At 40.0% G+C, this 16,338-nt stretch overlaps 1 protein-coding gene across 3 annotated transcripts in view; it reads right to left on the bottom strand.

Moving 5' to 3' along the window:
* The window catches only part of LOC137595133 (histone deacetylase 7-like), a 37,316-nt gene extending 22,307 nt beyond the window's left edge, over positions 1–15,009 (bottom strand). The window contains exons 1-2 of one of the 3 annotated variants that reach the window (XM_068315000.1): positions 14,873–15,009; positions 14,630–14,795 (exon numbers count right to left, since the gene is read on the bottom strand). In XM_068315000.1, the coding sequence (XP_068171101.1) occupies positions 14,630–14,648 (19 nt within the window). In that variant the 5' untranslated portion in view covers positions 14,649–14,795; positions 14,873–15,009. Of the gene's footprint in view, positions 1–7,429; positions 7,622–14,629 lie in introns of those variants that run through there. The other 2 variants (XM_068314999.1, XM_068315001.1) reach the window with 2 other exon arrangements.
* Between the last annotated feature and the right edge of the window lie 1,329 nt (positions 15,010–16,338).

Below are 16,338 nucleotides of genomic sequence, written 5' to 3'. Positions count from 1 at the left end.
GGGAGATGAAGAATCTGAATTTATAAACCAGAATTTACTAAATTTTAAAGTAGTTATAATGAAAAGCCACTGCTCCACACAAGTATATTTTATGAACACCAAATCTGGGACTTTAAGCAGGTGTTCGGTGTGACTCATTACATGACCGCACACAAAACCAGCCTGATCACCACACGATGCATTCAAAGAGCCGGATCCAGTTTCTTCAACCCTGGACCTGTAAGATTTCAAAAGCTGTTGATTGCCTCATATTGTCTGACCAAGTGTTCACTACAAGAGAACATTCAGTTCAGCGTAACATCACAAAAAGGCAGTGTGACTATACAGGTTTAATTCATACATTCTGGTTTATATAGAGATCTATTCATTGGCTAGATGCTAAATATGCAAAATATGTGTTGTCAAACCTGTAAGGGAATTTTTTTTGTGTGATAAAATCTGGTATTTTAAGAAGTGAGGTGCATTGCATCCAGATAAGATCACTGTGTGGTTCTCAGTCACTTGTTTCAATGTGACGCTAAAAATAGTCAGGAGACAAACTTCTGGTTTCTGTATTCAGCTTATTCATTTCACAACCATCATCCTCTTTCTATGTGCCTCCTGCAGCAGCACACTGAAACACACACACAACCACACACACACACACACACACACACACACACACACACACACACACACACACACACACACACACACACACACTCACACACACACACACACACACTCACACACACACACACACACTGAAACAGTGACTTCCTGTTTCTAAAGTTAGCCCGCACCATAACATCCTCTAGGTTCATTTAGGCAATAAGACGCTGCTATTTTGGTTGAAGGGCTTCACTGATTCATTTCTATAGTTTGACTTTTACAGGTACGCTTCTACCATGTTCATATCCATAAACAGCCCTAAAATATACTTTATTTCTTGCTGGACTAAAGTTACTGCTGCAGACCTTTTCGATGGAGCTTGTCTGAAGTCACACATCAGGCTGAGTGCTCGGGACTATTTGTATACATAAACGCAGGCAGCAGGCTTGAGGTCTATATCTGGTTAGATCAGCAGCAAAGCAATGAGGGCTGGAGTTTATGCACTAAATGTCATTGTGCAGCAGCATAATGGTTTCACAGTGTGCTCTGGTGTAGAAATGAACTTTTCACCTTGTTCTTATACTGTTTAAGTTCACATTAATAACACTTTCTGTGTCAGTAGAGAACAGGTTTCTGTTTTTTAGTCCAACACAAAAAAATTGAGTCCAAGGACACACTGTGTTGTGATTTTGTGACCATAGCATTAGTATTGGATATACGTAAACCAACATAACAATATTCCAAGTGCATAAAAATCACTTATGTTCATTTCATTCCCCATCTTGAGAAGACTTATGATATTAAAATGCGTATCATAAATGAAATTTGCTTCCAAGACGGTTGACAAATTTCACATAACTCCTGCAAAAAGTCACTGAGGTCTATCCTAACAGAGCTCTTTATGCACACAATACTGGTTTTATGACAGCGCCTGCAGCATGCTGGTCACCATCAGCCCACCTCCTCCTGCTGCCATCAACCAATCCTTAGGTTTAGAGGAATCCACAGCTGCTGGGGACATTCTGTCCCTCTGCTTCCGAGCAGCTGGACGATTTGTCTCCTTATGTATTCATCCGTATGTGTGTTTGCTTGTGTAGTGTCCATCCCCGACCTGCCAAGGTATTAATAGCTTTCAGCTGCTCCTTTTGAGTGTACACAACAGATCTTTGTGTTTGCATAAGTAGATGTGCTTGTGCGACAGTTGAGGCTGTGTATCAGTGCATCAGTGCTGGCGCGTGTCAGTGCCAGTGTATTAATAGTGCCCATTTGTTTCTATCAGAGGAACACTGTGGCTCTTTGTACAACTCTGAATATATGTGACCATTCTGGTTTATTTTTAGTGTCACCTGTCAGTAAAGACTCGTGTCATTGTGTGCAATCAAGTGCAAAGAGAGTGCACACATGTCGGATGACACTCATTTTGTTTCTTGACATAGAACCACAGTGCTTGTGTGTGACATGTGTGTGCCACACTTGGCACATGTGTGTGTAATAATAGTATCCCAATTGCTCACAAATCCTTCTGTGTATGTGTGGCGCATGTGACAGGCTTTCAGTAACTTCAGCCGCATACGAAGGTAACAGTCCAGAGGTCATTGTTTATGTCGTATTTACATATTAAAATACTTTAACTGTACTATTGTCAAATGTATTATCTGTGACCAACTGTGTATGAATCCATGATAACTGAGAAATCACTAAAAAATTATCTTCGATTTAATGTTTTCTTTTGCAGAAAATTATTGTTTTTCATAACCAATTAAATATTTCTTGGGAAAAATATTTTTTCTGAAGAAATGTTACATTGATGATGAAAATAGAATAAAATAATATACATATAAATGTATATGTGTGTGTGTGTGTGTGTGTGTGTGTGTGTGTGTGTGTGTGTGTGTGTGTGTGTGTGTGTGTGTGTGTGTGTGTGTGTATGTGTGTGTGTGTGTGTGTACAGTATATAGACAGTATATATATATATTTGTGTAAAATACTTACTTTTTACACCCAACAGTCCAAAACACAAAACATCTTCAGGTTAGTAGAACAATTATGGAAACTTGTGTCCAACTTTTTTTTCTTGCACCACTGCTAGCAAAGCTTAAATGAACTGACCAAAACTTCCATCATTTGGTAAAGTTGATCTAATGTGCCTAAAAATGTAAAAATCACACTGAAGAAACCAACTGTAAAATGCACACATTTATAGCTCACACAAAGCATGTCCTAGATTACTTCTGTCTTGAGCAGATGTTGATCGACCACACCTCGACAAGGATAACTCTTTTGTGGGAGCAATAATGCAGGATCTCCCGACATGTTACAAGCTGTAATAATACCATGAGAAATGATCAGAATATTATTAAATTATAGAAATGGTTGTGTATCAATTTTCAAAAAGAAAGTTGAGAAAATCTTGATCATACAAAAAAAAACATGTGGCCTGTATCTGATTATCAGAAGTCTGGGATTTGTTAACCATTGCAACAAACTCTGTGAAGCAAACCACAGAGCTCATTTCCTTTTCCCTCGAGGCTTCTGAGGCAACAACTAACAAAGATTGTCTCCATCGTAGGAGGTCAAACTTTGATATAATACTAGCACATAAAAAATACTCATTTCTATAGCATGACAAAATACCTGGGAACAGAAAGCACACAAGCTGGCATAACTTTGATATTTCTGCACAAAGAATGTTTTTCTAAATGTGTGGTGTGAATGTAAGTGAAAGTAAATATACTTCAGTCCGTACCTCTAAAAATTGTACATCTTATTCTGCCTCATCGGAATGTCAACACGAGACATTATGAACCTCCTTCATCATCTAGTCTTTACTTTTCTTCTCTCAAAGTCATTCTGTCCATGTCACTCACTTTGACCCAGGGGTCAGAGGTCAGACAGTCGTAAGACTCCTCTTGATGTTGTGGCCCTGAGGCAGCACTGAAAAAAATAAGGGTTGTCCAGCTATTTTGAGAGTTTTGAGAATGTCACAAGCTACAATATTCTTCAGTATGATTCTGAAGCTTGTTTTCTCACAACTAAAACAGACTGACAATTGTTGTGATGTTCAATTTTTTTGTCCTGTGGGTTTCAAAGGGTCAGCCCTTTCTTAAATGGGGATAACAGTGCTAAATTCGTGCAGGATGCTGTCACAAGACTGGCATGAGATTGAAATTCTGTCTTGCCTGAAGACACACACAATATGTGTTCTTGCTAAGAGAACTGACGCAAATACTGTATGTTCATGACGCAACAGGTGCCCATCTGTCCAGACTCAGTACAACAGCACTAATACACTGTTTCTCAAACATGCGGCAGAGAAATAATCATTTAACACTGCCCACATGTTGGTTATGACCTGAGGTACCATGTGATCACATTTATTTCAAAGAAAAAAAAGATAGCTGGAATAAAAATTCTCAGCGTTTCATATTCCTGAAGGCTACGTGAACTGAAAGAATTTCTCTCATCCAAATACAGCCTGCACTGAGTCAGATAAAGGTAACCGTTTCTTGGTACTAGCCTGCTGTTTTGATAACGTTATTTTTAGTTATGAACCAATATCGATACAAGGAACAGGTTCTGGCCCTATAGTGGGCTTGGAAGACCATTTAAACCAGATTACGGTATTATTATATGAATGAGTTGAGCAGGTTGGAGGAGGAAGACGACTAGATTAAGCAGTGAGATAACATTTTGATGTAAACAATAACAACAAAAGTATAGCAGGCTGCAAGCTAAAGACTCCTAAAGGGTTGTGACAGCTCTTGTCAGGGTGTGTGCTAATGCTAAAAGCATACTAACAACTACTATTATTATGGTATATGCCATTTTCTCAGTGTATGAGACTCGGTGTGAGATTCCCATCTGAACAAAGCTGCATGACCACATGAGAAAACACATCAGCCATCTGATCCACGGTAATCCGCGTCTGGTACTTGGACAATCAGCATCAGCCTCAAGTCTCTGGTCTGTTTAACTCTGCGGTGGACTGATGACTTCTTTACTCCACAGTGAGCCGTTCTCCATGCAGTTTTTATGATGATGTTTCAAACATGAGACGCTCCAAAACATTATGCTCACATTGGGCTCTGGGACAGTGCTAAAAACATGCTGATAGGCTCCCTAGCCTGTTTTATGTGGCTCACACCCTCAAGTTTGTTGTTGACGAGGAGCTTTTGGCTAACAGAGCAAACATCTGAAGAAAATTTATTATATTCTGACAGCAAACTGTAATGTTATAATTAAGTACTCATATCAATACTCTGTCAGTGAGTACTCAAATCTAAATATTTATGCTTGGTTTGAACAAGATTTGGGGTGCACAGCCTCTGTGCACCCCAAGATACTTATTCTAACATTTTCATTGCTGATAACACACACAGGATACACAGGAAGACTGACTGTCCTGTTGTGGGATTTTTGAGGAGCGTATCAGTAGTCAGCTGAGTTGATCTTAAATCAGGAAGAGGAAATCTGATCTGGGGCTCTTACCAGTCTAGAACACTGTCCCTATTGTTAATGCACTGCTGTGGCTACTACTGGGAAACTACTGGGAACTTTTAAAGGTTAACTGTCTTGGGAAAAGGTTGATATTCACTTCCACAACTAGCCTACAGCACAACAATGTGCCCAAAACAGACATCCAATGATAGCCTCTCCACTAGATCTGAATATTTTTTCTCTGTGGTTCTTACTATGTAAAGGCCTAGAGTCAATAAAGACAATATTCCAACAAGCATCCGTATCAGTTGTCCTTTTTACACAGCCTGATTGAGATGGAACTGTTGCACCTTTATTGTGCCATTTTCTTCAAACGATGACAGGATTTAACGGTGTAAAGTGGACGTCTCCACAAAGGAAGTGTAAGGCTGTGAGACAGGATGAGGACGTGAAATTTTGTCTGCATATGATGCGATCTTTTGCAATCTATGTCTAAAAAAGCCAATGTGTTATTAACCTGAGTAGTGGACAGCATAAAGAAGTAGTAAATCCACCTGTCATCCTCATCATCATCAATCCAATAAACTTTTAATATGTTGCATATTACAAGCTGACAATAAAGACAAGCTTTTATGTGTTACCCATCTAAACTGAACCCAATTTATCAATCGATTTATCAATTTATCTATTCAGAGAAAATAAACTGACAAAAAAAAAATTATCATTTACTATAAAAAAATAATGGGGGTAAGTATTATCTGCACCATTAGTCTCATCTCAGTGAGGAGCGGTTTCACCCAGCAGGTAGACACGTCCTAAACTGATGGCTAGATAAAACGAGAGATGTGTCTCCTTTGAACAAAAAAAAATACTGCGAATTTTATTTAGTGTATGTTCAAACAAAACTGACAGCCACAGTGTAAATGTGAAGTCAGAGTGAGGAGTCATACCTTACAAGTATGTAGAGTATGACTCAGAGGTGCCTGGAGGAAGATGGAGGTAAACTATGTTAACGTCACAATGACTCAGTTTGCACACAGTGCACTAAAACCCCTTAGACAAAACTCACAAACTGTTAACTGGGAAACCATTCCGTCAGATGTGGCACAGGTTCACTTGATCCAGCGGCCACATGCAGCCTGTTCATCGTCTGGGACTAGAACAAACACCAACCCAAAGACTGTCAGGGCTCGTGGATGTAAGGTGACACTGATCATAATGCATAAAGAGGCCGTTATGATCATATTCTGCGTGCGTGTGTGTATTTTTAAGAAATACACACACGCACACACACACACACACACATACACACACACACACACATGCCCGGAAGACAACCATGTGAGCAACCCGTTTCAAACCAATGACCACCGCTGGCGATCTGAGATGGTGAGAAAAACACGATGAGGGAAAGATTTAAAGGGCATCAGATGAGGGCAGAAAAGTGGAGGAGGTGTCGATTCCACTGGCATTGCCCACATGAACCTTCTGTAACTCTACTCACACACACACACACACACACACACACACACACACACACACACACACACACACACACACACACACACACACACACACACACACACACACACACACACACACACACACACACACACAGGGTATTACCTCATCCTATCCACAGAGAAAACCTGTACACATGAGAACCTTATTCCATTCATGCAAATGACTGCTGGGTGTGTGTGTGTGTGTGTGTGTGTGTGTGTGTGTGTGTGTGTGTGTGTGTGTGTGTGTGTGTGTGTGTGTGTGTGTGTGTGTGTGTGTGTGTGTGTGTGTGTGTGTTCTTTCAATCTTCAACACATTGAAGTAGCTTGGGTCGGATCAAAATGTGTAATAATGTTATGAGCAGAAATACATCCAGTGGGAAATTCTACACTTGCTCTTCATCTCCAGACAGCAGTGACGTCACATACAGTAATTGCCAGCACACTATAGTCCATTGAGCAGGTAATAAGGTTATTTGTTAATTCACTACAAACATCTGACTCCAGTTTGTGATCACGGGAAATGTTAAAATTCTATACTTTAATAAATTATGGCCATTAAAAATTCATATCCGACGTACTTTTCTTTAATATCACGCGAAAATGCCGAATTGAATAGGAAATCTCATTTCGCACCTGTTGACTATGGAATCACGCCAGACATTTGGCGTTCACAGTAAAAATAAATACATTTTCATGTCAGTAATTATTAATCCATCGATCTCTAGTATAATTTCTCACGACAGGGAGCTGCCAAATTTACCGGCATGACACCTTCAAAGTTAAAAGATTTACGCATGACACCTTCAAAAAAAAAAAAGATTTACAAAAAAGTTGGGAATCAGTTTTCATGTCTTTATAAGGACGTTACAGAACATCAGCAAACAATAGTTTCCTACCTTTAAGAAGCAGAGTTCAAACGCGACGTGTTTTCAGTTTATGTGACAGGTTAGAAGTTTTGTTGAGACGTTTATCCTCATCTTGTCTTTTTGGCTGAATTGGTCTCTGGTGCGTAAAGTCATCTGACCGCTATTAGAACCAAACTGGGAACATGTTCTGACTATTATGGAGGACAGGGTCCGTCCGCCGCCGCCAGACGCTCCGTCTTTATCTCCTGTCCGAGGCGGTGGAGCCGCTGATAAAACCCGGAGGAGCGGCAGAGAGCCTCCTGCTGGTGTGAGGGCTCCATCTGCTGGAGGCCCCCCGCCTGTCTGTCCGTCTGTCCGTCTGAAAATATGTAACTATAAATATCATAACTGATTCCTTCAACTGACTTAAACTATGAAGCAACATTTATAAAATTATGTAGCAAACAAAGAATTGACATAAATCGAAAGATGTTTTACATTTTTAAAAGTTCTCGAAGTGGCTGTCCTGTGCTTTGATTAAAGATTTAAGGATTTAGGATTCCTTTATTAGTCCTAGTAATTATTTTTCCACTTTTTTTAGTGTCATCACACACTAAGTACAGGCCTGAACACATACACACACACACACGCGCACACACACGCACACACACACACACACACACACACACATACATGGGGCCTGTGGGGAATGCAAATGACGGTGAGGGGTAAAGGGGTTGCGCAGTCCCCTCTGGGCTGCACCGATGAACAACTTACAAATCAATCAATCAATTGATCAATCATTCAGCCTTTATTTATATAGCGCTTAATCACATCAGCAGACATTTCAGAGAGCTTTAACAGACAGAGAAACCCAACAGAACCTTCCAGAGTTCTCATCCAGAGGGACGATACCTTGCTCAAGAGCACCAAGGCAATGTTTGGGAGGTGATCTTGCGACTCCTACTGCCAGCTCACACTCCAAAATGTTTTGCCCGACATGGGTGGTGAACTGGTCTCCCTCCGGTCCCCAGACTTATTGGACTGAGCTCCTGCGGGTGTCTTCTGTGGATATTTCCTCCTTATTAATGGGGTTGGGATCATCACTTGCAATGTGCAGAAGTTAGTTGACAGTCCTATTTGACAACTGTTAGAATCTAAGTTATGACAAGAACCAAGGACAGAAAATGACTGACTGAAGGTCAGTCAGTCTATCCCCAAGAGCAGTCGCAAAAACCATCAAGCCATAAGACAAAATTATGGAATGGAAGATCAAGGGTCATCGCCGCTGCTGAGAATGAGCCCATCCAAGTTACCAGCAAAATAAATAAATTAACAGGACCTCAGATTAGAGTTTAGAAAACTGAAGGCACACTGAACCAGCATGGCTGGGACATCATCCTACAGCAGTACACCATTCCATACACTTTGTGTTTACTTGGACCATCATTTATTTCTCAACAGGACAATGATTCCAAATACACGTCCAGAGCAAGAAGGAGAACGATAGAGTGCTGTGTCAGATGTTCTGGGCTCCACAGTCACCTGACCTAAACCCAGTCGAGGTGTTTGGGGGTGAGTTGGACTGCAGACTAAAGAGAAAAAGGTCACAAGACTGTTGGAAAACCATTTCAGGTGAGGACCACATGAAGCTCATTAAGAGAATGCCAAGAGTGTTTAAAGCAGCAATCAAACCAAAGACTGAAAAATATAAAATATGAAGACTGTAAATATAAAACATTTTTTGTGTTATTTCTCTTTTTTTTTTACTACAAAATTCTGCTTGTTCATTCATAGTTGTGGTGCATCCAGTGAGAATGTACAATATATATAATCAGGAAAATAGAGAAAATCATTAAATGAGAGGGTTTATCCAGACTTTTGACTGGTAGTGTATACTGGTAGAGTAATAAAACTGCATATAAATATGATCCATACTTTTTAAATAATTATTCTATTATTTATTGTTTATGTTTCCATGTCAATTTCAAAATAGAATAATGTTAGCCTATAGAACATATCAGAGCATCATTTGAACTTGCCTGATATGCATCTCGTGATACCTCACATCACACTATAACAAACTCATCAGACTTTGCGCAATTTAATTTGTTTGGGTATTCTCTCCATAAGCATGGAGAATGGGTTAATAAATGTGCTATGGAATGGAAAGACTCATGTGTGAACCACAACAGTCACGGTGCGTGAAGGAGGTGGAGAACTCACACTACCTCTGTCTGTACTCTCATCTGACCCGTTGACTTGTTTTGGTGTTCTGGTTATCGGAATGCTTGTGAGTCGCTCTCTATCCTTTCCTGTTTCCATTGTCAAAGTAGAAGCTTTGTAAGAGGCTCTGCCACAGATGAACAGTACATAAAAATCTAGTTCTGCAAATTAAGTTAGCAAGAAATAGACACCGCAACAATACTTTGATTCATTTTTGATCAGCTCTGCCTAGTTTTACAGTTTCATCTGACTTTTTGAGCAGTGTATTCAGATAGTGCTCTCTCTGTTGCTTTTTTTCTAACTACTGAGTGAATGACACATGAATTTATTTTGATCAGACATGCTAATGTTCAGATATGATGTCGAGGGGCATTGAATGTATATTGCACCACTAAATTTATCTTTCAGAATAAATATAGCCCCTAACGGCCATTATAAAAATGAGTCAGTCAAATGACATCTCCTTTGACCAGTCTTCGTATGTGCAGATTTTAAATCAATTTTAAAATTTACACAACATACAGAAAAAGAACACATTTGTTGCGTTAATAAACATTGTTGGATTCTTACTATGCGATGTTGTATTGTGTGATGAATTGAACTCTGTCAGTTTCTTTTTTCAATTTCTTGAGAAATCAAACCTCTGCTAAAATAAATTCATCATCAGTGGATCTGTGATAATAAAGCAGTCTGGAACAAGCAAATAGATAGATAGTTAGATAGTTGAGCCAGTTTTTCAGGTGATTTAGAGTAGACCGCTCGTGTATCTGTGAGGGAATCTGTACAGATCCTGTAATTTAGTCTTTGTGTTGGACCTGGTTCTGACCCGAGCCGTCAACAACACTCAGTCTAATTTGAACAACAGCGTGTCGTCCCTCCTGTGCTCTTGGCAGGACAGCACCAGTCCATCCCGCAGTCATGAGGTTGACTGTGACCTGAATAATTTCAGATACCCACAAGTAAATTGAATTTCATAGCAGTTCACCCATTTTGAACAGCACATGCTTGACACCGATCTTATTCTTTTTACAGATTTAAATATAGAAGCCTTGGCAACTTTGAAGTCACATTTTCATTTAAAAAAAAACTTAACACAGTTCCTTAGCATCACATTTAATTTTGTGAACTCAAAATCATTTCATGAGTTATTAATACATCATTATTGATTTTAATCAGACAGCGTACGTCTCTGTGTCATTGTTTTCTTAATAATATGGCATCTCTTGGTTACATTATATACAGTGAAACGTATATGTAGTGATTTCAAGAACTGTTAAATCATAACTTGAGCCCTACAGGCAGAACGGTGCCTAAATACTTCTTTCCAAACTGTTGCTCCAATCTCTAGTGATGCACTTTATTAGTATTTTGACTTTACCATATAAAATGACACAGCATATCTGACATTGATATTATACACTGCCATGAAAAACATATCAATTAGAAATATTTAAAACTGCATGAATCTTCAGTGGTTTTAACTAACAAGAAAAACAAATTTGGCCCCATTTGTGACTCATTAATGTGATCATTAACAGAAGGTATAAAGGAATCCTTAAAGCCAACAGGCAGAGCAGAAAGAAGGACACATATGGGCTCCGAGGTGGGGTATTGTGGCCAGCAGGGCTCACTGCTCTTCCAGTCACAGGAAGCTAGTCGGAATGAGAAGAATGTAGTCAAGCAATATGTTGATGGTGGGAGCAGCAATTGGAGGGCAGATTGCCAAAGCAAAAGTGTAAAAAAAAAGAGTAAGGGAAAAGATAGGGTTAGTGAGTGTGGTGAGACTGACAAAAAGGCCAGGAAGTGAAAATCAGACCAACGCTGTCATCGGGATGTCTCTGGAACATCACAGAAGCCCTCATGTCAACAGCCAGAAGACATTTTTGTTGTTTCAATCAATGCGGTGTGATTGCTCCCTGTGATGTCGAAGGATTGATGTGGATAATGTGTATGATATTGTCCGAGTCACTACCGGAAATACCACGGTGCATGACTGTGACCTCCGGAATGTGTGGCATTATCTGCCAAACAAATTTCCTGGCGGAGGCTGGGGGTCCACAATAAAAAAGGCTCCCCCCTCTAAGCGTAAGACACGGTTGGATCCTCACTAAGAGACATGCATCGTTCAAGACAGACTGACAGCAGTTGTGCTTTTGTACGATTTAACTGTAGTACTGTTGCTAAGCTGTAGTGATTATTATATTGAGTGAGTATTTTAATAATCTGGACATCTATACATTTGAAACTCATGAAATGTGTATGACAGAGGTTGTGGAAATGCATCGTTTGTCTAAACCTCATCATAGTCTGTATGATAAACTCCAGTGCAGATGTTCAGGAAGACCACGCTAAGAGCTCGCTAGCAGCTGGGTGGCAACTTCAGAGGTTGTTAGCAGCAGAAGCCTGTAAAGACTTTCCATTCCCACCAGCAAAGAAAAGTCAACCCACAGAGAGCAGATAGAAGCCTGGTTTCTCTGGAGACCTGCTGTGATGCTAGAAAGTGTGGCTTTCTGACACCTCCTCACACCTGGGTAGGCATATGCTGGAAAAGGTCAAAGTAAAGGCTTCAAACAGCCTTTAAGAAGGTTTCTATTTTGTGCAATACGCACATAATTGAGCAAGTCTTGCAAAGTTTAAACGCCTGTGTAATTTATGGTCAGTTTGAAAAGATCTCAGGGTGTTTCTTGTTTATTAGGCTGGAGGAAAATAAAGAATGCAGCTGGGTTAAATGTCTCATCGCCAAATGTAATGAGAGAAACAAAACATGGTGAAAGTCCTTTGTCAGAACAATAATGTTGACAGAGTGGAATGTGGGAAAAGCAACAACATCTCATGAACATTTCAGGGTACAAGTAATGTCCATCCTTATGTTACTTTCTACCTATGAAGCCATTCCATGACAAAATCATTTTGACGGTTTTCGTCTGTGCACATATAATGATGGTGCCCACATCAAAATTAGATTAAATTTCATGCAGTGAAAATGCATTTTAGTAAGAGTATAATTCAAGAAAGTGTTGTTTATCACACACACCCCCCCCAAACAGTATGTTATGTTGTGAATGAGAGTTACTATTGACCTCCTGACCTCTCATTAATGTCATGCATGACCGACCGTTAATCCAGTTTCTTGCACCGCTGAAGAACCTTCTACAGCTGTACTTTTGGCCTCAATTCCAGCCAAGACTTTGAACTATTCCTCGTCAAAGCTTATTTTAACAGCTGAAAACACAGAGATTTGAGGAGGAAACACATATACATGTGTTCATGTATAAATACATATTCTTTTTTGAGATATAACCTCAGTCTTTTTTCGAGAATGTTGTACACAGTGCTCCTTTGCCAACACCCATTCAGCCTGATATACAGTAGACGCCCATGATGGGACCAGATTGTCTGATCCAGTGACCCTGAGAAAGGGAGAGTCCCTGAGGGCCACTTCCAGCTGACGGTGGCCCCTTAACCTTCTGGCCCTCAAGCCAAACAAACTCAGCTTGATGATTTATCACATTGGCAAATACATAGAAAGTAACTTTCATCAGTTTAGTGGAATAGTGAGCTCCCTTACACTGATTTCACACCTTACATAGACATTTATTCATCTTCTACCAATAAAATTAGCAAAATCTTTAGTTAGTACATCATTTTAATTGATATTTTATTTTCATTATTAATCGTTAATTACTCCATAGATCGAGTCAAAAAATCCAAAGACATTCCACTAAGTTGCTCCATTCTTTATTAGAAATTAAGTACAACTGACCTGTTTTGAAGAAGTATTGACAAGTAATATCCTGTCAATCAACTCAGCAGTGAAAATACTGTTGCATTCAAATCACACAGTCACACAGTGTTTTTCTAATAGCCTCATGGTGAATGCTTTAAGATTTGAAGTGAAATTGATTCTGATAACAAATGGTGTCATGGATTTGATGGTGTTGATCTAATTATCAGATAAACTGAGGAAAAAGTTGAGCGATTGTGCTGACATTACAAATATTTATAACAATGCACCAGCTGGCTGTTCCATGGGGTAAATCCTGAAGTATTGATTCATTTAATCAATAGTGAACGCCCTAAAACAGTTACTTATGTTGATTACTTGCAAAGATGATCACAGGTTAGCTGTGTCTGTTGTTTCCAGAGAAGAGACAGAAGTGACATTCTGATCTACAGCCAAGCAAACCACATAGAGACAATGTCCAAGAAAGCAGCAACATAGTCGACTTAAAGTAGCGCAAACAGTTGAAGTTTTGGGTGAGAGAGTAAGACAGTTCGAGGCCAGCAATTCATCTCATACAGCAAGATGTGCTGTAAGAACACAGAGTGGGAAAAGCTATACCGGCTACAAAGACAATGATTTAAGGTTTTTTTTTAAAGCTAATAATTGAATTGTAAACATGTGGCACTGATGAAGTAGTGATTTATCAATGTCATGCTTGTCATGGGTAAAGAACACATGCATGAAAAAGATTTGACAAGTCAAACAAGTTGGCATAATGTTTGGTCCTTGCAGGTACGGGTCTAGCATTAAATTACACAAAAGGTCATTTTAATCATTGTGGCAGCAAATGAATTAAATGTCATCCAGAACGCTTTCCTGCCTTTCTCTGGGTTAGTTCTCTCCTTCCTTTCATGTCGCTCCGCTTGTCTCTGTCATTACTCCGTTAGGTTGGGTTATTATCGGGCTCCTCGTTCTTTGCACTGTTATATTTTTGGGGGGGAACAGACTAGCTCTCAAGCATGTGTTGGTCTGTTTCCAATTTCCAACCCCCCTCCCCTCTAAGAAATGACATTACCAACAAACCAAGAATTAAGTGCAGTAGTTTGGATTCCTTTTCTGGCCACATTTTTCTTTTGTCATGCACATTTTGCATTTCTATATAATACTGATTTGAAACATTTGCGGTGATGTCAAAGCACTGACTCCAAAATAAGCGTCTCACAGCTGAAAGCAACTGTTGAAAGGAGCAGTGGAGATGAACCAAAGCAACAACTGGACTGACGGTGTTGTGAGACACCTACCAGTTTTGGGTGCTGACATTCAGCGAGGGGTCCCTCCGTGCTGCTTCAGCGATCCAGTCAATCAGAAAGACAACCTTCAGACAGGCTAGGAGTCTCTGGGGGGTAGGGGGGAGATAGATCCTGCTTTGACAGGGCAGTGGTGCTGCACCGAAAGCCCCACGGTGCACTGGAAAGGGGCAGAAACAGTCACAGTGAACTGTTTGACACCACAAACTCCCTCTGACTTCTTCAGCGTCTACTCACTTCCTCGTGTGAGCTCAGCTATCTGTCTCTTCTTGTCTCCCTCTCAAAATCAGTCCACCTAAATACTGAGAGGACACAGTTGCTCTGCCCGTCAGCCCCTCTACTTGTCAAGCGCAGCCCCTGCACAAGAAGGTCCTCGGATGGAGGGAGGGAAGGAGGACGGGGAGTTTTGATTGTGTGTGTGCTGGAGAGACAGTGAAAGAGAGAGAGAGAGAGAGAGAGAGAGAGAGAGAGAGAGAGAGAGAGAGAGAGAGAGAGAGAGAGAGAGAGAGAGAGAGAGAGAGAGAGAGAGAGAGAGAGAGAGAGAGAGAGAGAGAGAGAGAGATTGTGTGGCTGATTGAATCCGACAGACAATAGCAGGAAGTCTTGCTTTAAGATGCACGGGACTGGATGAAGAAAGACACATCAAGAATTCAGACTTGACAGTCGTATAACGTCGTTCCTGGTGAATGTGGGTTGTGAGATGTAAATTAAGAAGAATAACCATTTTCTTTATTCTAGGTGTGGGATAAACCTCTGAACAAAATTTTCCATTTCAACACTTATGTCAATATACACACACAGATAAACTGAGCATTTAGTATGATGCTTACACAAAGTGATGCACTTCAGCGTGAGGGGAAATTCACGACGGGAGAATTTTCTGTGTCATAAACTAATTACAGGAGTTTGTATGATAGTGATCTTCATTATCTGTGCTCTGCTTTCACATTAGTAACAAACATAATGCATTATCAGTCAACACAGGTTGTCACATCTAAGGCACCGCAAAATGTCACATTTCATCAGCTGAAATCAGTAGATGAATAATTTTGATTGAAAATATTAGATAATTAGTTTAATATAAAATTACCACGTTAATGTTCATTCATTTTAGTTACTGTAAAAGGTAATAAGGGTCCTGCAAACATAAAGTAATCAGCACCAACATGATTTATTCTGGTCTTACTAAGCCAACGCATCTTTTGCTTGTTCTACATCAGTCCTGGTTGTAGACAGCCAAAGCTGAATTGACCTGAGTTGATCTTGGGTGGTGATTTTCTGTTTGCATGAGAGAGATGTAGCTGAAGAGGTGAACAACCCGTCTGACCCCTACCGCTGTGTGGTCTGCCTCCTCTCAGTGCTGCACTAGCAGCTATGGATTAGCTTTCAGGTTCAAATGTAACTTTATCCTTTGGGAAAACATGCTGACCAAAGGAAACGTGTGTTTGGTGGTGGTGACCCTTTGTCCTCCTGGTAAGTGAGAGGGATTCTGAGACTGGCTTGTCCTGGTGTTGGTTTCTCCTCAAACAAATAGAAAAATACCAATTCAAAGCAAAAATAGCAATACATTTAAATGACATCTGGTGATTAAACATACCAAAGTATTTGATGATTTGGATTCAGGTGTCTGTATTTCAGTCTTTTCAATAAGCAGCAGTCTGCTGACATTCTGATTTCATTTCTTCATCTATAACGAATGTAGT

This window comes from Antennarius striatus, chromosome 5 (assembly GCF_040054535.1).
Source record: "Antennarius striatus isolate MH-2024 chromosome 5, ASM4005453v1, whole genome shotgun sequence".
In the NCBI taxonomy this organism is placed as follows: domain Eukaryota; kingdom Metazoa; phylum Chordata; class Actinopteri; order Lophiiformes; family Antennariidae; genus Antennarius; species Antennarius striatus.
This window is presented reverse-complemented; position numbering and strand designations above follow the sequence as displayed.